General features: G+C 37.0%; 1 protein-coding gene across 4 annotated transcripts; it reads left to right on the top strand.

Annotated features, from left to right (window-relative positions):
* Nucleotides 1–11,970: 11,970 nt before the first annotated feature.
* LOC126786203 (uncharacterized) lies at nucleotides 11,971–26,527 on the top strand. 4 transcript variants are annotated; one of them, XM_050511959.1, is made up of 25 exons: nucleotides 11,974–12,382; nucleotides 13,179–13,349; nucleotides 14,188–14,262; nucleotides 16,559–16,637; nucleotides 17,043–17,107; nucleotides 17,225–17,314; nucleotides 17,480–17,569; nucleotides 17,720–17,806; nucleotides 17,918–18,001; nucleotides 18,700–18,819; nucleotides 19,061–19,089; nucleotides 19,172–19,304; nucleotides 19,470–20,033; nucleotides 20,482–21,002; nucleotides 21,100–21,163; nucleotides 21,267–21,372; nucleotides 21,602–21,774; nucleotides 23,096–23,221; nucleotides 23,848–23,918; nucleotides 24,290–24,352; nucleotides 24,830–24,902; nucleotides 25,519–25,638; nucleotides 25,741–25,818; nucleotides 25,981–26,031; nucleotides 26,123–26,527. In XM_050511959.1, exons 1-25 carry the CDS (start codon nucleotides 12,146–12,148, stop codon nucleotides 26,222–26,224), a joined length of 3,372 nt encoding a protein of 1,123 aa, XP_050367916.1. In that variant the 5' UTR covers nucleotides 11,974–12,145; the 3' UTR covers nucleotides 26,225–26,527. The 4 variants fall into 4 exon arrangements, 3 of the variants coding, with proteins under 3 accessions (XP_050367916.1, XP_050367917.1, XP_050367918.1); XM_050511960.1 differs by lacking the exon at nucleotides 11,974–12,382 and having other exon boundaries at nucleotides 13,289–13,416; XM_050511961.1 differs by lacking the exon at nucleotides 11,974–12,382 and having other exon boundaries at nucleotides 13,289–13,416; nucleotides 17,048–17,107.
* The last annotated feature ends 437 nt before the right edge of the window (nucleotides 26,528–26,964 follow it).

Here is a 26,964-nt window from a genome sequence, read left to right on the forward strand (position 1 = left end):
GATCTATAGTCACGGCAAGGAGTCCTGACAATGCTTTAGACGGCTTTGGCTTTTGATCGTCTATGTCTATATATATGATTGAAAATATTGAAAACTCTATGCCCGCATAATTGAGATTATTTATTTCATGAAGGGAGTATATGTACCATTTTTAGAGACCAATTTCCGACTTCAAGAGATCTCTGATTTCGTTGAATGGTTGACAAGATTCGATTATTTTTTTTCTTGTAAAAATATTGTCTAGATTTGATAAAGATGATGAAATTTATTTAACTAGATTCTAAATCTAGGATCTTGACAAAAAAAAAAGATTCTAAATCTAGGGTTATTTTACTTATTGCCAATAACAACCAAAATTACATAAGTAATTTATAGATTCTGTCCTCTTAAGGTGAATTTACTCGGCAAGACGTTCCCCTCCTAACTTTTTTGGCATGCCGCGTAAATTGTACCCGATCTCTTCTCTTCTCGCTTTTCTTTTTGTTTAATTTCCTTTAATTTAGTAAATCTCTGATGATACCAAATCAATGTGAATGTTTGTAGTACGCGATTCAGATATTGAGCAATGAGCAAATGCATGCATTATTTAAGAATGACCATGTAATATCCTGAAAATTTATAATTATTTTTAAATTATTGTTTGGAGATATTTAAATTGGTGGTGATCCGATTATATAGTACGAGGGAGAAAACAAAAGTGTTCAAGCGATTTATACTCAGAAACGTTACCGTAAGGGGTCAAGAGTTCACTTTTTATCCGTAAGAAACCTCAGAAAATTTCATTTATGAAAGTCGTAGAATTCGTCAATACGAAATCGTAAACGCGCGGCACGCTTTAAATGAATGTCGTATGTGAAAGTTTTTAGCAATGGAAGTTTGGTTTCCGATTTTGGGATGAGTATAAAAGGAAAGAGAGGAGATTAAAAATCAGAAAATTTGTTCACCCGACCTCGGGTACTGTTCAAGCGATTTTTCCCTCTTTGTTGCCGAATCTTTCTCCGGCCATATCTCCGTCATCCGGCGACGGAATTGAGTGAGACCGGTGGCGTTGGAACTGTCTCTTCATCCCCTACCGATCTGGGTTAGTGTTTGGGAGAGATTCGAGCTGTTTGAAGTCCAGAATCGAATAAACAATACGGCTGTTCTGTTTGAAGAAGTGAGGAGAACTCCCTCCTCCGGCAACCAATTAAGGTGATTTTTATCTATTTGAAAACACACAAGGAGAATCGACGATTTCTTTTTCTAGGGTCTGTGAATAAGGCTGATTTTATGTTCTTCGTCAATTGGACTATTTAGGCTTCGATTTCGACTTTGGTGTCAACTAGAAAGTTGTTGGAAATATTGTTCAGATTGTAGTCGTAAATTTTGGTGATCATCGGTGGTCACCGGAACGGTGGCGGCGTATGCAGTCTATGCACAGTGTTTCATGAACAGTGTTTGTTAACAATGTTTCATGCTGTAATGAATCGTCACCTAAAATTTTACATATCGTTTTCTACGAACTTTATCATGTTATTAGGTGACCAACGAAACGAGTGAGGGAATCGCTCTTGGTGCCGTGGAAGTTGCACGCAGGAATAAAGGTGAGTAAATCTCACAATGATCATCATGATCGAAGTAGTGTTACCCAGTGTCTATTATATAATGTTACGGTTTCTATTTAAATTATGAGATGGTAATGTTCTTGATTAATTGTGGCGGATGAGACCGGAATGGAGATAACATACCTTTCGGTATAATGGATTATTAGGGTGACTATATAAATATTGTTGTGCAAGAGTTGCTTGGTTGTAGTACAATAACATGTGTGGATTGTAATATTGTACGTGGTTTTAATATTGAGTCTTGTTAAAATGTTTTCTGGTCTTCGGACGTTGTTGGTAGTAATCGGAATCAAGCATTGGTCGGGTGTCAGTTATAATTTAATTAGAGCTCTAGTCTGTCTGCCGGTGTACTGCATGAGAGGTAACATATGGATTGCCTGGGTCTCATGAGTACCCATGTTTTAAATTATTTTGGGTAACCATATGGGTTACCCAGTGTCTGTCGGTGTACTACATGAGGGGTAACAGATGGGTTGCCTGGGTCTCATGAGTACCCATATTTTTAAATGATTTTGGGTAACAGATGGGTTGCCCAGTGTCACATGAGTACGCTCGTCTTTTAATGTTATTTGACATATTTCCTTTGTATGCGATGTAATATCCCGAAAATTTATAATTATTTTCTAATTATTATTCGGAGATATTTAAATTGTTGGTGATTCGATTATATAGTATGAGAGAGAAAACGAAATTGTTCGATCGATTTATATAGACAAACATTACCGTGAGGGGTCAAGAGTTGACTTTTTACCGTTTGGAATCTCAGAAAACTTCATTCATGAAAGTCATAGAGTTCGTCAATACGAATTTGTGGACACGCGGCACGCCTAAATCGGAGTTTGTATGAAAACGTTATGAATCAATAGGTACTTAGATATTTTTGGAAAATAGTATAAATAGGGGAATTAAAAGAAAAAGGGGGAGAAAAATCAAAAATTCGGATATGTACTATTCATGGACATTGTTCATCCCGAAAAAAAAAAACCCATAATTTTCCTCCCGAGCGGCCGACTTTGGTCCGCCGGATCTCCGCCATCCGGCCACCATAGAGCGGCGCACCGGTCTCGTTTGAGGTTGTTACGTCCCCTGTCGATCGTGGTAGCGCCACCTGCCATCTCGCTGTCGTTTAGGAGCGGTTAAGCCCGAAAGTTCCCCCAAAAGTGTACAGTTCGCCGAACTTCACCTCATTGGATCTCCCTCCTCTGGCCACTAATCGGTGAGATTCTTGTCTCATTTTGAAGGTCTCCGTCCATACTACAAACCCTCCAAAATATTCAACCCAAATGGTTTTGTGCTAGGAGAATTGAAGAAAAGAAATCCTAAGATTTAAATTGGGGCTTTTCGGTTTTTTGTTGAATTGAAGTGTTTAGGCTCGTATTTGGACTTTGTAGTGAACTAGAAAGCTGTTATAAATGTCATTTAGATTTTAGTGGTGAAATTTGGTGGTCATTGGAGGTGGTCGGAAAATAGTGGCGGCGCGTGAACAGTGTTTCACAAACAATGGTTTATGAACATTGTTCAGCTGTAATGAAATCGTCACCTGAGATTTTATGTATCGTTATCTAAGCATTTTATCATGCTATTAGGTGACCGACGAAATGAGTGAGGGAATCACTTTCGGTGTCGTGGATGTTGCACGCAGGAAATAAGGTGAGTAAACCTCACAATGATCATCATGATCGAAGTAATGTTATAATTATTGAATTTAGTTTCAGTTGTTAACATAGTCGTTGCATCACTAACCTATAAGAATTATTCTAAAAATATGTTTTGGTTTAAATTACGTGAACTTGATCGTCTACGGTTCATGGGTAAGTGAAACGCTATTTTAATAAATGATTTTAAAAAGGTTTTAGTGATTATGTACTATGGTGAATGTGAGTAAATCTCACTATGAAAAGTTCATACTTGGTGGTGACTTATATGTTTGAATTATTAAAAAGAGTGAACTGTGACATTTATATAATATAGTGGGTTATGTATGTGTACGAAAATGGTAAAATACGATACATATATATGAGTTATTTTATTATCTAATGTTTCGGTTTTATTTCAAATGTGAGATTATAATGTTGTGACTATATTCATATTGTTGTGCAAGAGCCGCTTGGTTGTAGTACAATAACATGTTGTGACTATATTCATATTGTTGTACAATAACATGTGTGGATTGTTATGGTACGTGGTTTTAACATTGAGTCTTGTTAAAACGTTTTCTGGTCTTCAGACGTTTTTGACAGTAATCGGAACCAAACATTGGCCCGGTGTCGGTTACGATTCAGTTAGAGCTCTAGTCTGTCTGTCGGTGTACTGCATGAGGGGTAACATATGGGTTGCCTGGGTCTCATAAGTACCCATGTTTTTGGGTGATATTGGGTAACAGATGGGCTGCCCAGTGTGTCGGTGTACTGCATGAGGGGTAATATATGGGTACCTGGGTCTCATGAGTACCCATATTTTAAATGATTTTGGGTAACCAAATGGGTTGCCCAGTGCCTGTCGGTGTACTGCGTGAGGGGTAACATATGGGTTGTTTGGCTCTCATGAGTACCCATGATTTTAAATGATTTTGGATAACAGATGTGTTGCCCAGTGTCTCATGGTTACACATAATTTTAAATAATATTGGGTAACAGATGGGTTGCCCAGTGTCTCATGATTACACATATTTTTAAATAACATTGGGTAACATATGGGTTGCCCAGTGTCACATGAGTACGTTTGTTTTTAAATGTTATTTGTCATATTTGCTTTGTATGCGATGTATGTTATACTATTGGCTTACTCATACGGATTGAAAAGCTTACCGGGTTTATGTTTACAATCTCAGTGCACCAATTTGATGGTGTAGGGGATAGTTCTGCAAGTGGGGATTAGCAGATTCGGATGGCTTACTCTGAAGATTTCTTTCTTCTGTTTGTAGTGAGGATTGAGTGAATTTTACATTTCCATTTGTTATAATACTGAGGTATAAACTGGTTATGTATTATTCAAGTCGACTGAGTCGTGTTGTGGACTCAGTTTCGATACACTGTTATTATAAGATGATTTCAATATATTTGAGATTGTTTTAGAATTTTCATGGCTTAGAATTCGAATTTTTATCATTCAAAATTTTGAGGCTGTGACAGAGATTAATAAATCCAATCAGTGAGACCTTGTAGAAGTAATTTTTTTACTTTAAGTATAGGTAATTAAATAACTAACTAAATATATAAATATATACACGTATGTCCCTTAAATACGAAACATGGTGTACTCCAATATATGAACATGGAGGGATACATACCATTCTTTGTATAAACGGCAACCACACTGTCTCATATGTCTTCCAAAACCCTATCACAAGAATAACACAATATTAATTAGGTGAGATTATAAAAAAGTCTATTTGGACATTGATAATTAGAAAAAAAACACCAAAGATGTAGAAATTACACAAAATTCAATTTTGAAAAACCTTTCAACCGTTGCCCAGAAATTTGACCAAAATTACACAATGCCACTGCCTATTACTATCTCTCCCTAAACAAAAAAGCGAAAAACCATATAGAGCTTCTCGACCTTCTCGATCCAACCTCACCGAGCAAAGCGTGGAAGCGGAGGAGATGAATTTGAGGCCAGAGAGGGACGAAAAGGAGGTGGAGCGTGAAGAAACAGATGGGCGAAGACGGAGGAGATCGAACTACCTTACCTACCGGAGCTTCGAAACCTCGATCTCTGATCCGACCCAAACTCTCAATATGCATCAGACCGATCTTGTCGCCATCGTTGTCATGTCGCCATGATTGTCTTATTCCTTGGATATTCCAATGAAGATCGAGAAGAGCCACGACAGCGCTGAGGAGAGCAAGCCGTCGATGTTGTTGCTATTGCTACTGATGCAGGATCTAAGGGCGTTCTCGATCTCTGAGAAGGAAGACCTAATTCTGGGTGTGAAGGTCACAGATCGGCAAGGACTTGGATCTGGGTAGAGTGAAGCTTGCGTTTTTGGAGACTCTCATTGAATTTGTGATAGTAGACGATGACGAATTAAAGAGAAGCCGTCAACGCATAGAGGAGGTTGACGGCGGGACAAGGGCTTCTGTTGAAACAGGGCTCGCCGAAAATGCCTAAATCGGAGAAAATGGTGATGATAGGTGCCCATAGTAGATTCTGGGTGCCCATGCCATACAAAATTCAAATTCTAACCCTTCACCACCTCAGCATCCACTACCACCACCGCCCCTCGCCGCCGGACTCAAACCCTTAGTCGCCGCTGAAGCTTTTCGAGACAACTCAAATCTCCTACCTCTTTGATCTCAAGAATCACACCAGCTGTAACTATCATATTACCTGTCACATTATCCATCACATTACCCATCACATTACATGTCATAGAACAATGTTTTTGTGATTGGTGGTGTGACTAGTAGTGTGACTGATAGTGTAACTATCATATTACCTGTCACATTATCTGTCACATTACCCGTCACAACACAAAGTTAGTGTGGTTGGTAGTGTGGCAGGTCGTGTGACTATCAGATTACCTATCACACTACCCATCACATTACATGTCATAGAACAATGTTTTTGTGATTGGTGGTGTGACTAGTAGTGTGACTGATAGTGTAACTATCATATTACCTATCACATTATCTGTCACATTACCCGTCACAACACAAAGTTAGTGTGGTTGGTAGTGTGGCAGGTCGTGTGACTATCAGATTACCTATCACACTACCCGTCACACAACCTATCACACTACCTGTTACAAAACAATATTTGTGTGACTGGTGGTGTGACTAATAAAATTTTGACTAGTACTGTCGCTGAGAGTGTGGTTGGTGGTGTGGTGTTTTGTACGACAACACAAGTGTCAATATTTGGATCCTATTAATTGATTGAAATTATGTAAAAATTCAAAGGAGACCGTTATGATTGTGCTCAGAATGAAGAGAATAGATAGATTTATGGAGCCTTGGGCTCCAATTTTGCTAGAAAAGCTTGGAGCACCACTATGGACAGCGGCAGCCCCTTGCGAGGGTTTTTGCGCTTTATACTTGGTTGGTTCGAAGTGGGTATGATATCAAATGAAAGAGGAAAGAGAGATCTTTTCAACGGTACCAACCATGCTCAAATGCATCACTAGACGGCAAAGTTATAGCCATAATTAGAAGAAAAAAAGGAAGAGAAAAAGTGATACAGGAAAAACAGTCATGAAAAAATATAATAAGTGACTATTTTCTAATTTTATTTAAAATTTGTTGACATTTTTCTAATTTATATTTAAATGAGATAACCAACTTATAATTTGATTTTTTTCATCAACCTTTTTATAATTTAAGATTAGATTTGATTCTAAATAATAATTTGCCATTGATTAATATATAATTAAATATTGGTTTAGAAGTCCCCATCTTCATAGGCATGCGTACGTATCCGCCAATACTGTAAGCGAACTTGGAGAGACTCAGTTTTATGTCCTGCAGCAAATATTTGACACAAGTTGTATTAACGTACAATACCATATCCACATGCATATGGATAATCGAAGTGAAAGAAGCAACGTACTGATGATAATTAAGAAAGTAATAACATTACTTACATGGCCTCGAAAGTAGGTAGTCGCCCAATTAGGCCTGGGAGGGACACCATAGGCTGCTTTGCAGTCATTGATAAATTCATCGACATCAAACTTGTAAGGTGGAAACATGGTGTCATTGCCCACGCTTATGGGAATAACCATGTCACCGCATGCCTAAATAATCAAGAAACAAAAAGAGAATTAAACGTGGTTAATCATCTCAAACAAATTTGAATAGACACTTGGGTTCTAATTTAAACTGATATAAAGTTTTGAAGCAAGATGAAAGCAACACTAAATTAAAAATGCGGAATTTTTTTTCTTGGAAATTATGCAGCAAATTTGGCCTGAAAATGACTTTTTAGATTAACGTACTCCATTCCCAACTTGTTATATTAATTTCCAAGCCCCTCAAAAGAAAAAAAAATCCATACGTATTTCTTAAGCGACGAGAAACATCAATTCTCCCCGGCCATCACACTCAAAGCTAGCTAGCTTTTTATCATGTTCCATATATGGACCTTAGAATAGGCAGCATCACTAGCATGCATGATGAACAAATCGTGCACTCTAGAAGTACTCATGTGGACGTACGTCTATGTATTAGGGTTTCCTTTCATGGAGTCGCAGCAGTCGCAGCAGTCGCTAGCTCATGTCCACGTACCAGTCCACGTACGTGTTCAACTCCGGCCAACGCAAAGTCGCGAACAATAGAACTTACATAAACCTTCAATCTCCTCAAGTTACAACTCACATCTCCGCAATGTGCTAAAATTTCATCAAGCCTCCATAAGAAAAAAGAAGTTCGGTTTCTTCTCATTTAATTCATCTTTCATGTATTTTTTGATGTTTTTATTCAAGATTATGTCCTTAATAGTTAGGGGCTAATCAAAGCTCTAGATATATGTCTTCAATTTCAAACTGCAATTGATTTATATAATTTTAGATGAGAATTTCTTCACTAATAGTTCATTGATAATTTTATTGCATGTCACATTTGGTCGATACTTTGATGCATGTTTTATGATTTTATTATCTTGAATATGTATATGACTGACATAACGTTGCATATTATGTAAGAGATAACAAGTTCTTTGCAAGTACTTGTGTAAAGTGATTCCTTAGTAATCTAAGGCTACCGACATTGACCTTAGATTCTTTGTTGTTACTCAAACGTTCTAAGAACTTCATGATTTTAATTATTTTGGTCTAGATACCGACATTTCATAGATCAAGTAATTGAGAATATAGTTAAGTCGATACCGACATTTCGCTTAACATGACAAGTAAGAGAACGTAATATGGTTAATGACCTAACGACATTGGCTTAACTATGAGTGCATTAATCTATAATTATTGACATTTTTTTTGGGTGATTGAAGCATATCTAGTGGCGGAGAGAAGTTCATAGCTATTGTTTTTCTCATATTTACATATATATTTACTTTTTAATATTTTATTTTTAGCAATACTTCAGTCTTTTTTTTTTCACCAATCAAACCAATTCTAAACACCCTCAAAATTTGTGTGGTAGTCCGCCACTGTGTCTAGTTAGTGTTTATTTAATTTCTTAATTTTTAGTTGAGTCTAGATAGCTAATTAATTAGGTTTCCGCACCTAGGTCGAGTCTGCCAGATTTGCCATTTACTACACTGATATAATTGATTCGATAATAGAGTATTTTTGTAGGTGCTTTTACGCCTATCAAATCGCGTGCGGAGGTTGTGTTTTATATCTTCGTGTCTTGCTAAGTTTTAAAGGCTATACATGCCAATACTTTTCTTCTGCATACTTATGTTGAGAATGAATAGGAATATTTTTGTCAGAAATTCAAAAATTAGTTGTACGCAACCCTCTTGCCTGCCTCGCAGCTGCCTTGCAAGACACTACAGCCCTACAGCTGCCCGGCATGCTCCTGTGCACGACCTCCTGACAAAACGTGCTTAATTGATTACTATTATTGTCAACATTCTCATGTGAACACTTCAATTAAGCATAGTTCATTCTTACAACGTATTCAAGATGACATTTGTGGACTTATTCAACCAAGAATGCAGACCTTCTAAATCACAAACACTTGTCCGCTATTTCCAATCTACAACCGTTGATCTCTATTCTGCGATTTCAGCAGACGGTCACTTTGATGAGAGATACTTCCCGTCGTTAGTGGGAGATATGGAATGCTCACATTCTGGTTTTAACGCCATGAATTACCGTGGTGTGACACTATGTCTCATTAAGATCCCGCACTACTCTAAGTTAGTATGAAGTGCAACGCATTATCCTCCTCCAAAAAGTCAAAGATTTGATGCTCAATGACTTTACCGATATTACAAAAGTGACGAGATCGCATATATATGTTGCAATGTGCCGGGAAGGTTGGAACTTTTAGAATATGAGAGAATTTCATATGACCTAGTCCTAGCACCGCTAGCACCATCCTTGACAGTTGGAATGAAGGCGACGATGACACCATTGTATGCTATCGTGTTGTCGGCGCCGATTGTATTGTACCACAAAACAAGAGCGGCAAAGATGGACTAGTAAGGATCATAGCTTCGGTCTTGGCTCCTACCTAGATGAGGGGAAGACCATTATTGTCTGGAATAAAAAACCAGAAAAAAGCGAGGTGCATAGGCACAAAATATTTCGCTCATCATCAAGAGATATTCTCTGAACATGTTTATCAACTAAGTTTATGTCAGACGCTACAGACTCTTTTTTTGATGTTCGAGAACAAAAGAAATCTCTCAATTGATCGTAAAAAACCAGAAAGAAGTGAGGTACATAGGCACAAATATTTCGCCCATCATCAAGAGATATTCTTTGAACATGTCTATCAACTAAGTTTATGTCGGACGCTACAGACTCCATTTTTTTATGTTCGAGAACAAATGAAATCTCTCAATTGATCGTATAAGTGTGCGTGTGTGTTGATGGATTGATCTCCCATGATTGATGATGTATTCGCTTATGCTCTTATTATGTTATAAAGTATCAACGATGAGCAACTTAACCGAAAAATGGAAAGAATCAATACATGTTGAACTAGACTTGTTATGTTAGTCATTGTTCGTAAATGTCATGAGAAAGATAAAGTCATGCAATATTTGGAGGAATTATGGCGCAAAAATTGTCTCATTATTCTATATTGACTACGATGAGTTATATTATCTTGTTATGGACATAATTGCTTTCCGTTACTTAATAAGCAGTAGTGTCTATGAAAACTGATTTGCAGCATATGATAGTGGTCATAACATATCTGTATAGGGATCTTGACACATATATGAAAGTTTCCGAAAGACCTCAAATGCATCCAGACCACGAAGAGCTAATGCAGTTAGATTGCGACGTTCGAGAGAACGTAGTACAATTGGTTGCAAGAACATATACCCATACGTGTTCATATGAAAGCCAATTCTGGATTCTCGATTTCGTCTAAATATAGATGATGAAGAGTTTTAATGAGTTATAGATTCATATATGTAAGTGTTGTTAGAACACTATTGCTTTCATTATGATGTGATTAACTATGCACCTATGCATAGTCATTGGACTTGAATTGTTCCATTGACATGAGTCTAATTCTACATTTAGCGAATCAATACATTCCTCCCCACACCAACGCCACCTGCAGCTCATACACACTAGCGTACGCGTTAGTGTTATTGTTGACACTGGTAGCATAAAAGATGCATATGATTATGTATAGGACGAAAATCAATCATTCATTTGTCAATTCCCCCATTTCATTATGAAAGACACATTGAATGTGACAAATCAGAATATGTCCAATTTTGTAGGTCAACTTCAACGAGACCTACATGATAGCTCACTCAATGAATTATGGTAAAATTGGTACCGTTGGAAAGGTATGTGTGTCTAATTTACAGAGACACAAACTATTTGTTCATAGCTATCGTATTGAGTGAGTTATGACCGTTTTAGCAAAATAGGACAATTTTGTCCGGGAATTTGCAAGTCAGTCAACTTCGACAGAGCATTGTGAACTGCGTTTGTATAATAGGTTGTGAACCTTATGTCACTGGAAAGCCATAGATGTCTACTTTCCAGAACATTTTATAGTTTACTAATACCTATTGTGACGAAGAAGTTATGGTCATTTAAGTGAGCAAAGATCATTATACCTGAAAATCTGTTTTCATTGTAAACTCTTGTTTTGAGTTGTTATGCAATCTTGTTTCCTAAGATCTAAGTTTGGCTAAATATAGCATGTATGATCTAAGAATGTATGACTAAATTAATGATTAATCATTAGCTCAAAACTACTTTTGAGAAGCATGTAATGAACGTTGTTCTTTAGACTCCATGATTATGACACTAATAAGAGGGAGTTGTTTCGTAGACTTCATGTTATCAAATGTAGATGGTGTGTTGTGCTCTTTTTCTTATTTGTTCAAGCTTTTGCTTTTCATCCAAGAGGTTTTTACTTTACTTGACAAAGTTTTTACCGAGACAACGTTATGTGCACTATGCAACATAGGTATGAGACACAAGAGAGAGTGTTCCGAGAGAATTATTATTCTACTCTTATATATGTCTTAACCTATTTAGATTTCCTTATTTGAGTAAATTATGCTTTAATCTAATAGATATATGAATCTATAATTGTTCGAATACTCCGTATGTAATACTTATATATATGTCTCATTATCAATTAATAAAAAATTCAGTTATGTTTTTTTACGTTTTCATTATTCTTGTTTCGTTTATTCTCGAACAATGTATTTATAAGAAGCCAAAATAAAAGGTAAATACGACTCTGCAGTCTTTCTTTCGCAAAAAACCAGATTTTAACTAGAAACACATTCCACATTCCCAAGTCTCGCAGAGAGTCGCTCTGTCCTTCCTCCGATCCGGAAACCAAAAAGCCGCAGAGAGCACTCAACATTCAGATCCACAAGACTCAACCCTAACTTCCTCTTTCGCGGCATGGGAGGTTCGGATTGAAATGCAGCCGAATCTGTCACCCTTCGGCAGTAATTTGGGCAATCCGTTTCTGTTTAACGGCGATTTGAGCGGCGACGGCTTTCAGTCTCCTCCGGCGAGCGTTTTGTTTCTGGCGCCGGTTCTGTTGTTCCAAGGAGGAAGTGGAATGGATTTCTCCAAGGTCGGCGAGAAGATTCTTAGCTCCGTTAGGTCTGCTAGATCACTTGGTCTTCTTCCTCCCGCTTCTGATCGCCCCGAGGTGAGTTCGGCCTCAGGTTTTGCTTGTAATGAAGGTTCTTTAGTGCTTGATTTCGGTGTTTTTTTTCGTGTCGATTTTCGGCTAGTTTGATTGTTTGGAGGTGAAATTTAGTTGAAGCTATTGTTTAGGTTGATGAGGTTCTGTTGAAATGGTTAGTTTCGGTTTCGTGTTAATCAAGCTGTAGTTCTAAGTAAGCATGGAAGGCCAATGCTTGTAATTCCGCCCTTTATAGTGATCATATTGTTGAGAAATGAATTGATAGGGGCATAGGGCTGTTGTTAGTGTAAATTTCATGCTGGTTGAGACATATGTTGTGGATTTCTGTATGTATCCCGCTGCTTGGGTCAGGTGCTTCATTTGGCCTGAGGTTTTGGTAGTTATGCAGGCTATTTAGTGCTCGAAATCAAAGTTTTTTGTGTTACTTTGATTATCTACAGATAATATTTAGTTGAAGTTATGTGAAAAGTTTTTTTAGCTTAATGAGGCTTGCTTTCTACAGATAATATTTAAGTGCCTGAATTCTGTAAATGTTTAGTTTCGTGTTAAACAAGCTGTAGTTCTAGTTAGGTAAGTAAGCTTGAAAGACCAATGCTTCTTATTCTGCTATTTATATTAATCTTATTGTTGGAAAAAAAGCACGGTTCTTAGTGTACATTTCTAGCTTCTTGAGACATATGTATGCCTTTAATTGCTGTATGTATCCTGCCGCTTGGGTCTGGCATATCATTTATTGTATGTGTTGAGAGCAAAATAGATATGGTGTTGATTCATGTGTTGGGGTTGTCTGCTTGATCAGGTTCCAGCGCGAGCTGCAGCTGCTGCAGTTGTTGCCCGTGCAATTGCGGGACTGCCTCCACATCAAAGATATGGTCTCTCGTCAAGCTCTGAAGAATTGAGTTCAATTTATGATAGCAGCCAACAACATGGTGAAGAAGTGGAGGAGATAGAGGACGAATTCTATGAAGAGGTGCTACTTATATCACTATGGTTTCAATGTGGGACTGCTTGGGACTTGTACGGTCCTTTAATTGCAGGTTACTTTAGGCATTTTTTAAGTCCATTGGTTTAGTGGCATTAGTTCCTTAAACGTGGGGGTGTTGAATTTGTGTTATTGACATTTAGTTCTTGTGTATTAAAAGACAATAATCAATTTTGTATTAGCCCACTAAGCTGTTTTAAATCATGGCCCCATAAAATAAAATGATGAAGCTGCCTATGAAATTTTAATATTGTTAGGTGTGAACTAGCAACCAATGTTTTCATATTTGGCAGTTGATGACAAGAGGGTGCAGATCACGTCTATGCTTTGGCAACTTTAATTTGTGTACCTTATTGATTAAATAGTTCACTTCTAATTAGTTACATATGTACTTTCGAAAAAAGAGAGTTACAAATGCACTCTCCACAAGTAGAATTTAGATTTTTAGGCTTGTAATTTTCCTAATCTGTACATTGAAAATTTAGGGTAAAGACATTAATTGTATGACTATTCTGCCTCTCCTTTTGTTTCACCCTTTGGCCTTTTATTTTCTTACGGTATCATCATTCTGATCCATGGATAAAAAAAATGAAAAATTCTCCTTTCAACACACCTTAGAAATCTCTCACGCTACACATGAAGGATGCATCTTTAGGGACTTCATGCTTATCTCTGGGATTGTTATTTGTTATATGGGTAATTTTTATCTATGAAAAAAAGAATTAAGCGTACTATTATGCTTTATGTATGCAGTGTTAACATAGTAAATTATGTTGACCAAAATTCTGAAATATTTGTCTAAGACTGGTATCTACCCCGTACACAGGATTTTGATCCAGTTAGACATATTTTGGAGCATATTCCTTCTGAAGAAAGTGAGCTGGCTTATTTTGAGAGACAGGTACATTTAATCTTTGTGTTTCTCTAGTTATATATTTCTTTCTTAGATACGCTAGCATGCTATTCTTTTCATCTTTAAACGATCATTCTCCTGGAAATTAAATTTGTTTGATACCTTTCCTTGCCAAACATGATGTATTGTTAGTATAAGGTCATGTAGTTTATCCAAGTCTTGTTTAGCGGCTTTTTGAGAATGTTCAAATTTACCTTGAATCTTTTGATTCAATCATTTTGGTGTATGTCCACATTGTATACATGCAATGCTAGTAATCTGGGAGATGACTTTGGTCTATCAGGGTTGCTAGGTTACCAGCCACCATCAAAGTAATTCTTTGGTGATTTGTAAGCATTTTCTTAATGCTATTTATTGAAGGTGTAGGCTTATGGAGCAACTGTAGTTAATTTATAGGGGCTTATCTGCGGTCATGAGTTCCTTCAGTTTCTTCTTTTTTATTCTCAAGTGTATAACTTCAGCTCTCTCTCTCTCTCTCTCTCTCTCTCTTATTATTATTATTTTTTGAATCGTTGAAAAGAAACACTTGTTAAAGATAGAACAGAGTACAAGATTCCTATTGAAGTTACTAGGTTCTTGTCGTCTTAAAGACAGTATCAAACTGCAATATAGTATTTAGAAGAGACAAAGGAAAAAGGCATTAGAATTGGTAAAGGACAGCATCAAATAAACTAATTCTGTATTAAGAGGAATTCCCATAAAGATCCCAAAGTCGAACCCTTTCCAAAAAAAGCTCCAGTTCTTCCCCCTTGACCCTTTTATATCTTTCCATTGGAATGATAGCTCCAGTGTGTTTTCCTCTCCCTAAAGAGTTGTATGTTATACACAGATAGGGAACATGGACTCACAATTAGGTTTAGACCCCCTAAAGACCCCTTTTTCACACAGATAATGAGGAAAGACAAGCATCAGGTCTTCTCTGGTGAACCATGTCCCGGATTGACTTTCATGAGCAATATTTCAAACTTACTCTTGTTATTTTGGTAGGTCCAAATTTATACCCCTAGGCTTATCGCAAGGGTGACTTTACTTTTCAACTTTTCTCTACTACTGAAGGAGGGCAGGAAAGGGAGGTATTATGGGCCATTCAATCGGTGACTAGTTTGTATCAGTTTCTGCTGCATGGCTTGGTGGCTCTTAGATGGGTTAGATATACTATTTATTGTGATTAGGGTGCTTAAGGGTAGACAGAGTTGGAATGATATTTGGCAAGAATTCTATATAAATATAGCTGGAAGACCTAGAGGGGAGTTTGGTGCTACTAGGGTCCTAAGGCAGGTGTTATAATTAATGTCTATTCAGGAAGCATGTGATGGAGGGAAACATGATCTGGATGGATCAAAGATTTGTCTGTTGGAAAGAGGAGGTTAAAATTACTCTGCTATTTGGTGTTGGCAGTATTTTCAGTGAAGGGCGGTCTATGTCAGAACTCAGCTCACTTAACTATAGTGAACTTTTGTTGCTGTCAGGGCTGAGGATCAATGAGCAGCGGTAAAGAAGGGGAATTTGGCAGCAGACATGGGTTTTGGAGTAGAACTCAAGCAGGTCTTGGTAGTCATCCCTATTATTTTGAATTCCATTGGCTGAAAGGTTAGATTTCGATAAGATTTTTAATTGAGAGGGAGTTGGAGAGGGCAAGAAGTATCATCTAGTTCTGCGGGAAAATTAGGGAGAAGAAGGTTGTTCTTTTATTCCGGAATGGCCTTAGAAATTCCCATTTAATAGAGAACCTTTAGTGAATTGCTGCAATCAGAAGCAATTATGGGGTCCATGAAGATGGCTGGGTATGCAGGCTTGTGAAGGAAGTTGTAGTAGTCATTGGAAGAATAAAATATTTGAAAGGCTTTTGGGTCAGCAACCAATAATCGAGCCAGTCTCATCCTAGAAATTTCACAAATTCTATGTTACAGAATAATAGAAAGTTTAGCTATAAAATTTTTCCTGTGAGCTGGGATTTTTTTCCGCAAAGATTCACAATGAAGAGGGTGTTATATTTGCTGTGGTGGTGTAAGAAAGAGCGAAGCTGGAAGACTAAAGTAATCGTAGTTCCTTGTCTACAAAAATATATTGGCTGCAAAAATTATATTATTTCTTAATAGTTGTTCTCTCCTTAAATTATTGATTATGTGTAAATACTTGTTACATGATTAAGTTGACTCATTAAACAATTTTATTGTATTTAAGATTTAAACGCGGCTCTTGATTGTCCTGATGATCTGTATTTTCTTGTTATGTGGTTCTCTCTTTCTCTTTCTCTCAACCCTTGATCTAATTTTTTTTTCAGGCAGCTCTTAAATTAACACAACTGGACAGAGTATCAGAACAATTATCCCGAAATGTTATGGAACATCATGAAGTAATGGGTAAGTGTCAATAGTATCTTCTGATATGTACTGTAATGGTCTTGAAGTACATTGAAGGAAGTACCATCCCATGTGATATTCCGGACATCATACTAATGTAAATAATGTAAATTTGTATCATTTCTACCAATTTAGTCGACTTAAATTTGTTTTGAACTCCTTACCACTGCTTAGCAAAACGTATCTTCTTGTATATAAACAATTATACATTCGATTGATGTATCATAACATTAATAAGTGATGTGCTTCTAATTGAAATGTCACAACAGTTCTGTCCAAGATCCTGCACGAGATATTGTGTGTTCAGTACTCTTGGACAGAAGAAGGGTGGCCTCTTCAATAGTTCATTGCCGAACTTTTAGTTACAGATACAATTTTGAATAAGATCTTGATACTTTTGGCCAGTGAAGGGGATGCATTTGGTCAGAGAATTGGAGAAAGACTTGAAAGTTGCGAATGTCATTTGCATGGTAAGCAGTTGGAGGATGTATTATCTGGCCTGTACTGAATCTGATCTTTGAATATCTTTCAAGGAGTAAGAATTACATGCTTTATCTGGCTCTAATAGTCCAAATTCGTATGTGCAGAATGGAAGACGACATCTTACGTTGTCGAGAAATGAGGTTTCTAGAGATCTGATAGTAAATTCCAATTCCAAGAAAAAACAGGCTCTTCTGGTATTCCCTTACTCAATCATAAATTCATAATCCTTTTATGTAGCTTTCTGTGATAAGACTTATTTTCACACAATTTTGCAGTCACTTTGGTCTAATAAATAGGTAGCGAGCCATAGGCATAATCTTGCTGATATGAGTTTAATGTTACATTTTAACTTAATGCAGGACATGATTCCTGTTTTGACTGAGCTTCGTCATGCATTAGAAATGCAATCTGAACTTGAGTCTCTTGTTGAAGAAGGAAACTACTGTAGGGTGGGTGTATATATTGTTCTGGCGTCAGTTTCTAATGCGTTATGAGCCAGAACTCTCCGCCTTGTTTTCACATTTAAGCGTCTACCACTATAATTTTCTTAGTTATGCAACTTCCTAAAGTAATTTCTTAGACTCTGATCATATTTACAGGCCTTTCAAGTACTGTCTGAGTATCTGCAGCTATTAGATTGTTTTTCAGAACTATCTGCAGTACAAGAGATGAGCCGCGGAGTTGAGGCAAGTATTAAACTACTATTGATAGAACATCTGCAGCAAACTCTTGGGATTTGTGGCAAACTCACAAGCTTTATTGCCCTTTGAATTTCATCTTTCATTGTGGAAGTGCAGGTTTGGCTGGGACAAACTCTTCAGAAGCTGGATTCATTGTTGCTAGCAGTGTGCCAGAAATTTAAAGAGGAGGACTATATAACTGTTAGTGGTTTTTCTCTAAGAGTCAAATCATTGGCTCTTACAAATGATGCATGAATTTTAAGATTTAATGTTGGTTGACATTATACACAATTACGCATATTATGAAACATATAATCAACCCAAATTTGCATTCAATACCTTAATTATTCATATTGTCGTACGGATATCAGTAATATATACTGATATTATTGTCATAGAGGAGGGAATTAGTCAATCATTCATATGGTTCAATTTTATTTTACTGGTGTTATATGTGCCATTCTGTGCCAGTGATCTTGTCTTTCATATGTTAGCTTAAATTTGCTTTGTTCACCATCTGAGCTGCGATTTGAGAGGGGGGAGGGGGGATGGATTTCATTGTAAGGGTTAATTTCATGTCAAGCAAAATGGAGCATATGCTGTTCGCTTACACCTCCTTACAATCAGTGAGTTTGGTAAATGTATATTTTGGCCTCCTGACAAATTGGAAGTTTGGAAATTTTTATGGTATTTAACAAACTTTGTTGGGTGAAAACCCTAAGCCAGTCTAGGTGCTTTATGATTGTTGTACTAAGACCTTGCTATGCTGTGGTGAGTGTGGTCACTATATTGCTTCCATCTGAAAACAAGAAAGAATAAAACTAACTGTTTGTGGAAGAATCATTCTTCTTGGATCCGGATGATATGTTGACTTAGTGAGATTTCTATATGACCAATAGGTGGTTGATGCTTACGCTCTAATTGGGGACATCTCTGGTCTTGCTGAGAAGATACAAAGTTTCTTTATGCAGGAAGTTCTCTCAGAAACCCATTCTATATTGAAGACCATTGTGCTAGAGGTATTGTGATTTAGCAGTGCAACTGTGTCTTGTTGACATTGCAATTTTTTTTTTGTTCAAAATATTTGAGAAGTTTCTCCTTTAATTTCTTATAACTTTTCAGGAGTAGTATTAGTTTAGCTGTGCCGTTAGCTTACAGTGCTTCTTCGGCTTAAAGAGAGATCTATTTTTGTTATCAGAAGTTCTGTTTCTGTTTAATAAAAACCTTTTTTTTTACTTAATGACTGTTTCATCTCTGCAGGATCAGGATGTACAAATGCAAAATAGTCGGTATACTTTCTATATCTACTTGTGCTTATATTTATAACAGCTCTACCTGTATGCTTGCTAATGCATTCTAATTTGATTACAGACTTACCTACAGTGATATATGCCTTCAGATACCTGAGCCTAAATTTAGGCAGTGTTTGTTAAATACACTGGCTATTCTATTCAAATTGATGTGCTCTTATCATGAAATCATGGCCTTTCAGCTGGATGATAAGGTAAACTTTGATTCACGCCTTTGCGCTGTACTCTTGTCATATATGAACTCATTAAACTGTTATTTATGTAATATCATGCTTTCATTATTACTGTATATAACATTTGTCATTACTAATGTACTCTGGTCATATATGAACCGCGACAACTGTTGTGTCTTCTTGTAGGATTTGGATGAAAGAATTTCAAATATTGATCTAAAGGAAAGTGACATATCTCAAATTCCAGGAGGGGTCCAGAACGATTCAACATCTTTCTCTTCCGCAAAAGTTAATGGCTCTCCTTCGGAATGTTTAGATGAAATGGCAAGTTCATCTACTATAGATGAATCTCATACCAGCTCTTTCACTGAGCCTGCAGGAAACAAGACATCTGTTTGTACAACATCTCATGATTTAGTAGATGAGGGTAGGATGGATGGCAGTGCAGCATCAACAAGTGGATCTCCTTGGTATCAACTACGGAAAGATGCCACTGCATTTGTTTCACAAACCCTACAAAGAGGACGCAAAAATCTGTGGCATCTCACAACTACTCGTGTATCAGTCTTGCTTTCTTCTGCTTCTGTATCTTCTGCCAGCATTCACCAATTCTTGAAAAATTATGAAGATCTGAGCATCTTCATCTTGGCTGGGGAAGCATTTTGCGGAATTGAAGCAGTTGAGTTTAGGCAGAAGTTGAAGGCAGTCTGTGAAAGTTACTTTTTAGCTTTTCATCGGCAGAATATCCATGTAAGATTGCTCACACTTCACATTTTTAATGTTTTATTGCTACTCTAGGGAAATGGGTTGTCATGTTTTGTCTTCTAAATTGTTATGCCATCTGACTGTTGAGAAGATGTATGTTCCATCTAGTTACTGCTAGAATGGATGCTCAATGGTCAAGTAAATCTTGTCTTGTCTTCCAAATACTTGTTTGGTTGGTATGTTACAGTACAGTGGCACCTTATGGCATCAAAGTTGAGTTAAGAATCAGCATATAACTTAGCTTATAGTATTTTTGAGCCGGCATACAGTAGTTGTAGATGCCTACCCTGCTTCAATCTCTTTGAGACTTTTTATGAGCAGTTTCCCACTTTACTTGGCACGTATGTATGTTGATATATTGTCATACAAAACTCAAACATATACTTTAAACTAATAAGCAAAATTATATGATTACTGTTTGTATTTATTGCAGGCACTCAAAATGGTCTTGGAAAAAGAACTTTGGTTAGTCATGCCATCTGATACAGTACAAGATATCACCTTTCCTGGGCTTGTTGGTGATGGAGCACCTTTAATTGTTCCCTCTGACAATAATAAATCCACCGTACTTTCAGATAAGCCTGCAAGATTGGTTGATATTGGTGTCAAGAAGAGTGGCTTTTCTGTTTGGCTCAAAAATGGAAACCCTTTTGCGTTAAAACTTCCACACTCTTCCAAAGAAGGTCTGAGAGGGAATGGTTCCGCTTCTGGTGAATTTGATGGAAATTTGAGTGAAAGTGACAAGATATCTCCACGGAGGAGTGATGCAAATCATTCAAATGGTGCTAATTCTGTTTCGGAAGATGAAAATGAGGACCTCCTTGCGGACTTTATTGATGAGGATAGTCAACTCCCTAGTCGAATTTCAAAACCCAAACACCCGAGAAACCGATCTTCACCGTGGAGTGCTGGAGAGCTAATAGCCCAGACGGGATCATCTATTTGCCTTCTAAGGTGAAATGCTATTTATTTACCATGGCAGCCTTTTTCACAGACATTATATTCTTGATAGTGCTAAGATAAAAATATATACAACTCTTTTCCACATCAGGTCAATGGATAAATATGCCAGGCTAATGCAGAAATTAGACATAGTTAATGTGGAGTTCTTCAAGGTAACTTTTACCATGTATCTACCTTTACTCTAATGTGTTATACGTATAAGTCTAGAAAAGCCTATGATGAATCTATTCTTCCTGATCCAGTTTATTTTTGCAGGGGATATGCCAGTTGTTCGAGGTATTCTTTCATTTTTCCTTTGAAACATTTGCTCAGCAAAACGGCAACTCTGGAGGGAAAGGGTCATTGGACCCCCCAATAAATTGTAAGTAGTTCCCCATTTTCTACTTATTATGTTTTTTTTAAATTCTTTTTATTTGATATCAGACAACAAATGTGTTCTTTATTCAAATGTTTTCCGTTTGCTTAGTCATTTCTTTGTTGGTATTTTCGATTTCAAAATTTAATTGCATTTCTTCTACTCAATCATTAGATGTCAGCTATTTCCAGAAACTCCAACTCACTTAAAATTATTATGATACTATTTTTCACAGATCGCCTGAAGACAGCATTATCCAGAATACAACAAAATTGTGACCAGTGGATGCAGCCCTCATCATCTTCCCCCATTGCTTTCAATTCACCATTTACACATGCAGATATTACACATATGAGCCCTACCAGTACAAATTTTGGTGGCACACCTGGAACATCTTTTGGTCTCAAGGTATTCATCTATTCCTGAAGATCCCTTCAGTCGTCTTCAGTTGTAGGAAACAACTTTTAATCAGTAAATCCATTTCTTTGGATTCATGTGCTCTCTGCCTCTCTCTTTTTTGTTCGTTATGATCCCTAAGATTAGATACTTGCAGCTGCATGTCACTATTGTTTTATTCAGTGGCGGACCTAGGATTACTCACGGGGGTGGACTTGCGATTTTTTTCTTTCATATCGACTGGAATGATAAGAAGATATAATGCAAAAAAAAAAGAGCTCGTAAAATACTTATGCAATTTATTGTGATGTAAAACACTAGAACTCATTAAAAACTACTATTTGAATAATTACTAGAACGAAAGTTAAGAAAACATATGTAAATCTAAATTGATATTATACCAAATATAAAGGTAGCCTAAGATTGGCAGCCTTAAAGACGAAATAGATTGAAAATTAAACACAAGGGAGGCAAATTTTCCAAATTGAGTAGTATACTTTAGGAGAAATTTTAAAACCCACATATATAACAAGAAAATGAAGCCAAAAAGGGTTGATAGGAATTAACACGGGTAGGGTGGGTACTAGTGAAATAAGAAACCACTTAAACTAAGTCCTCAGATAAGGAAAAAAGCAGGCATAGCAAAAACTATACTACAACTAGTAGTAGTTTTTTTTTCTTTGCCCAACAATCTGGGTGGACTTGAGTCCACCCTAAGCTTCATTTGGGTCGCCCTGATTTTATATATTTATTCTTATTAGATTGCAAAGCTGCACGTTTCTTCAGGGTCATCTTATCTGTGCCTAGAAGAGCTTTCTTTTCTCTTGTTCTTTAGAATAGGACTTGTTCATTAATTCTGTTTCTGTCGACCTGTCGTTGTTAATAAAACATAAAATTTTAGAATTCCTCTCTCCCTCTCTCTCAAAAGAAAGCCTTGCTGTTGTTAAAAATTTGTTTGCCAATTTGACATGGTCTACAGAACATGAATTGGGCTGTTCATCACAGTTGCCTGTCTGCATTTGGGGCATAGTATATAAATTCAGAAAAATTATCTGTTCCACTTTTTCTAGAACACATATTGCTACTTTACCATGGTCGTTGGAACTACTGTATGGTAAACAGTCAGACTCTGCTTCTTTTATTTCTTCCGTTTTCATTCCTTCTCTACTTTAAGTTTAATGAAAGAAAATCAGGTGCACTTTGGATTGGATATTATATTTTTGCTTATTTGAAAAGAACAAAATTTTCCTTTTTCTGAATTTTGTAAGTCTGTAGTTCGGACTGCTATATTCAATCTAAGTCTGCCTTAAGCTAAGCAGTTTTTATGTTGCAGGAAAGATGTGCAGCTGCTGATACTCTCTTGCTTGTTGCTCGAATTTTGCATAGATCCAAGGCTCATCTCCAGAGAATGCTTTTTCAAAAAAATGCTGCTGTAGTGGAAGATTTCTATGTGAATTTGGTAGGTTCATTTGTTATTGTCGGTAGGAGTTCCTTGTAATCAGTTAGTGGCTAGGTAATTGCATAGAGATGATATGATATGGTGTTGGTTCAATAATGATCTGACTAGGAACACTTTTGTCATGTAATTGAGTACGCACATCAAATACCGAATCTGATAACTCAGTATCTTTGATGAAAACTGTTTTATGATTAAAAAAGTGATGCTTCATAGATACTTACCCATGTAAAAGACCAAATACACACACACAGAAGCATATTGCACTCATCTTCAGTTGTAATGATATGGACACTTGAAGCGCCTAAAATAGGATAAATTTTATGGAAGAATGGTGGTTCAGTTCGATGCTGTGGAACCGTCTGATTGAAACATTGAAATTTTCTATGGTACGAGACGTAAAGTGTGATGTTGTACTCTTATACCCTTTCTATATTGCTTCTGTCTCATTCTTTTTCTTTTATATTTTGTTTTGTTCTTCTTTCTGAACTTTCTGTACCAGATCGTCTGTTTGAGCCATGCATGTTTCCTTATACAGGACTGAAGTGTTTGACAATCCATTAAATATAAAGATTCTTAAAAGAAACTCCCGTAATGCAGATGCATATAATATGTTTCTTTTTGTCTAGGTGGATTCTGTACCAGATCTTATAGAGCATATTCATAGGACAACTGCAAGACTGCTCCTCCATATTAACGGGTAAGACCAGAGAATCCATTGCTGGGTTGGGTTGTCTGTACCAATAGACAATCCTTTCTGGAAATATATTCTCGTTTAATGAAGTTCTTGGAAATAACTGGAAATATATTCTCGTTTTATAAATTTCTTGTTTTCCTCTGTAGTCTATAAATATCCTCAGCTATATGAGTATGTCACTGAATTGTAACTACTTCGGGGCAGAAAAGTTCAGTTAGCAGATCAAAATATTTTTGCGTAAAATTACATTATGTGGCTAACTTATATATTTAATCCAACCTAAATGTGTGCAAATGAGACTTATCTGGTTTTACATCTTGTGGAATAGTCTATGTCATTTTTTACCAAATCTTATGTGCCAACACTCTTTACAGGTATGCTGATCGGATTGCCAATGCGAAATGGGAAGTGAAAGAACTTGGACTTGAACATAACGGGTAAGTTCTTCAAATTCTTTATTTATGTGAACTCGTCCCTTTTCTTTTTTGTAGCCTTGGAAATTTTCATTTATGCATCATTTTCATTCTTAGGGGAGCATCAGTGATGATTTATTTATATCTTAAACTAAGATTGTGTGTTTGGAAATAGCAGTGTGATGTAAGTATTTGATTGAGCACAAGCAATAATTATGCATGCAACTCTTCTGGATCAGCTTGTATGTTTCTGAAGGGCTGCTGCCACAGATAACCCAAGTCCCTTAAAATTTTTCCCCAAGCGTAATTTGTCTTGCTGAATAGTTTTCTGTTGATTACATTATTTATTGGTCCTTGCATATATGCCTTGTCCTTCTTCGTGTGCAAAATTTTAAAAGTATGGTAGACTCTGCTGCTATGCCTTATCTATGCCCTCTATGTTTATTCTCATGTATATATGGCGGGTTTCAAATCTTCTGACATGAGTTGTTGTTTAATTAGGTACGTTGATTTGTTATTGGGAGAATTTAAGCACTACAAAACAAGGCTTGCTCATGGGGGAATCCGCAAGGAGGTAATTAATCTGTTAAATCCCAAGCACTATCACAGCCACTTCTTGCTATAATTGTTCCTTGGCCTACTTTTATCAGCCGTCATGTATGCAGTCTATAATGTATTATATGGTTGTGGAAAGGAGGGTGGAAATGGTCTTGTTGGGAGGGTTGAGGAAATGGGGTTTTTGGTGGTCAAGATGAGTCTTATGGATGGTTCTACTTTGATAACTGCAGTTTATTTGTGGGGGGGGGGGGGGGGGGGGGGGATGCGGAAATAGGATACCGGTGTTCTGTAAGAAGTGTGAAGTGTGGAACTCATTTCTGTAGTCATTCTGTTATGCTGCGATAACCGTTGTGCTGCCAGAAGTAGAAGTGTAAATTATGATTTTGTTATTCTGTTTCTCCTTCAAGAGTTTCATTTTCCCCAGAAAGTAGACAGGTGAACTAGTTGTTTGGTTTCACATTGCGAGTCTTGCGTTCTGTATGATGGTTTTTGTTTATGACATGAGGCGGCTGCTAAATTTAATGTCTTGTATCTCATGCGATCACTAGCTTCAGTTGAGGCTTTAATAATGAAATGTAATGTAGGTGTGTTAAATGTTATGGACTATCTCAATCATAATTTCTGTACTTTAGGTCCAAGATCTCCTCTTAGAATATGGACTGGAAATTGTTGCCAATACTCTTGTAGACGGTCTATCGCGTGTCAAGAGGTGTAGTGATGAAGGGCGGGCTCTCATGTCATTGGATCTCCAGGTTCCTTTTAACATTTTACAAGACTATTACAATTCAATTTTCCTTCAGTAGAGACCTCTATTTGCAAATTAGTGTAACATGAGACTCATGTGTTCGTTTCAGGTTTTGATCAATGGGCTACAACATTTTGTCTCCATAAATGTTAAGCCTCAGTTGCAAATAGTTGAGGGCTTCATTAAGGTAAAGCTCAAATATATCGTGTAGTAACAAGGCTAATAGGTCACAGTAGGAAATTTGCTGTCTTGTAACAGAAAATGAATCTGATTGTTTCAAATACATGAGAAGAAAAATCTTGAACTCCAATATAATACAAACTAACTGTTATCTTCTCCTCTTGATCAGGCATACTATCTTCCTGAAACTGAATATGTGCACTGGGCACGAGCACACCCTGTAAGAATTTTGATTGCTACAGACATCTTGTAGCAAGCTTTGACACTAGTTACTTTATTACTAAATATGCAATGTACACTTTCCCATGCAGGAGTACACAAAATATCAAATTGTTGGGTTGATCAATCTTGTTGCCTCTATGAAAGGGTGGAAGAGAAAAACCAGGTTGGAAGTACTAGAAAAGATTGAATGAACATGTAATATGAACAACTCGGGTAGGCTTCAATCATATAAAACCTCACATGTTGCTCCACTTTTGATTTTTTTATATGAAATGTATATCTGTTCCTGTTTTGATTTCTGTACTGTGCTGTAAAATTGATCCAGGTTGTATTTCTTGTCATCCCTAAGTTTGTCATATATGTTCATTTCTGGTAGGAAAACTCGATGTAAGTTTGGATCATATAAGGCTAGCAAAGATGCTAGAAACTATCTTATTCCATCTGATGATATATCAAAAAGTTTATCATTATTCATTTCCAATGAAGTTGCCTTTCCAATGAAGCCTAAAATTTAGTTCTCGCAGTTCACCTTGGTTCCATCCAATACTCGATTCCTCAAATTGCCCACCTGCAAGTTGCGTTGCTGATCGAATGCAAATTGAGCAACCAAGTAGTCTCACACTTCTCAGATAAGGGGCAATGGACTAAGACTGGACAATAAAAACTTGCCGTACTCCGGTGTCCTCCAACCTGAAGTGGGTACAGAAGGTGGGACGGTCTTGGTGTCACTCCCTACATGTAGAATGTGTGCCGGCTGGAGTGGGATGTGATTGTTCAGTTCTTCGTCATGGATCTCCATTTTCCACAAGCCTTTCTCTTTGACATGTATTGAATCTCCGTTTCGAACAAATTGGATGTTTAAGTATTATTGTTAAGGGTGTTTGCTGACCACTTTAGTTATGTCTGAGAGATCCTCCAACCCCAAGGATCT

Source organism: Argentina anserina, chromosome 3 (assembly GCF_933775445.1).
Source record: "Argentina anserina chromosome 3, drPotAnse1.1, whole genome shotgun sequence".
In the NCBI taxonomy this organism is placed as follows: Eukaryota; Viridiplantae; Streptophyta; class Magnoliopsida; order Rosales; family Rosaceae; genus Argentina; species Argentina anserina.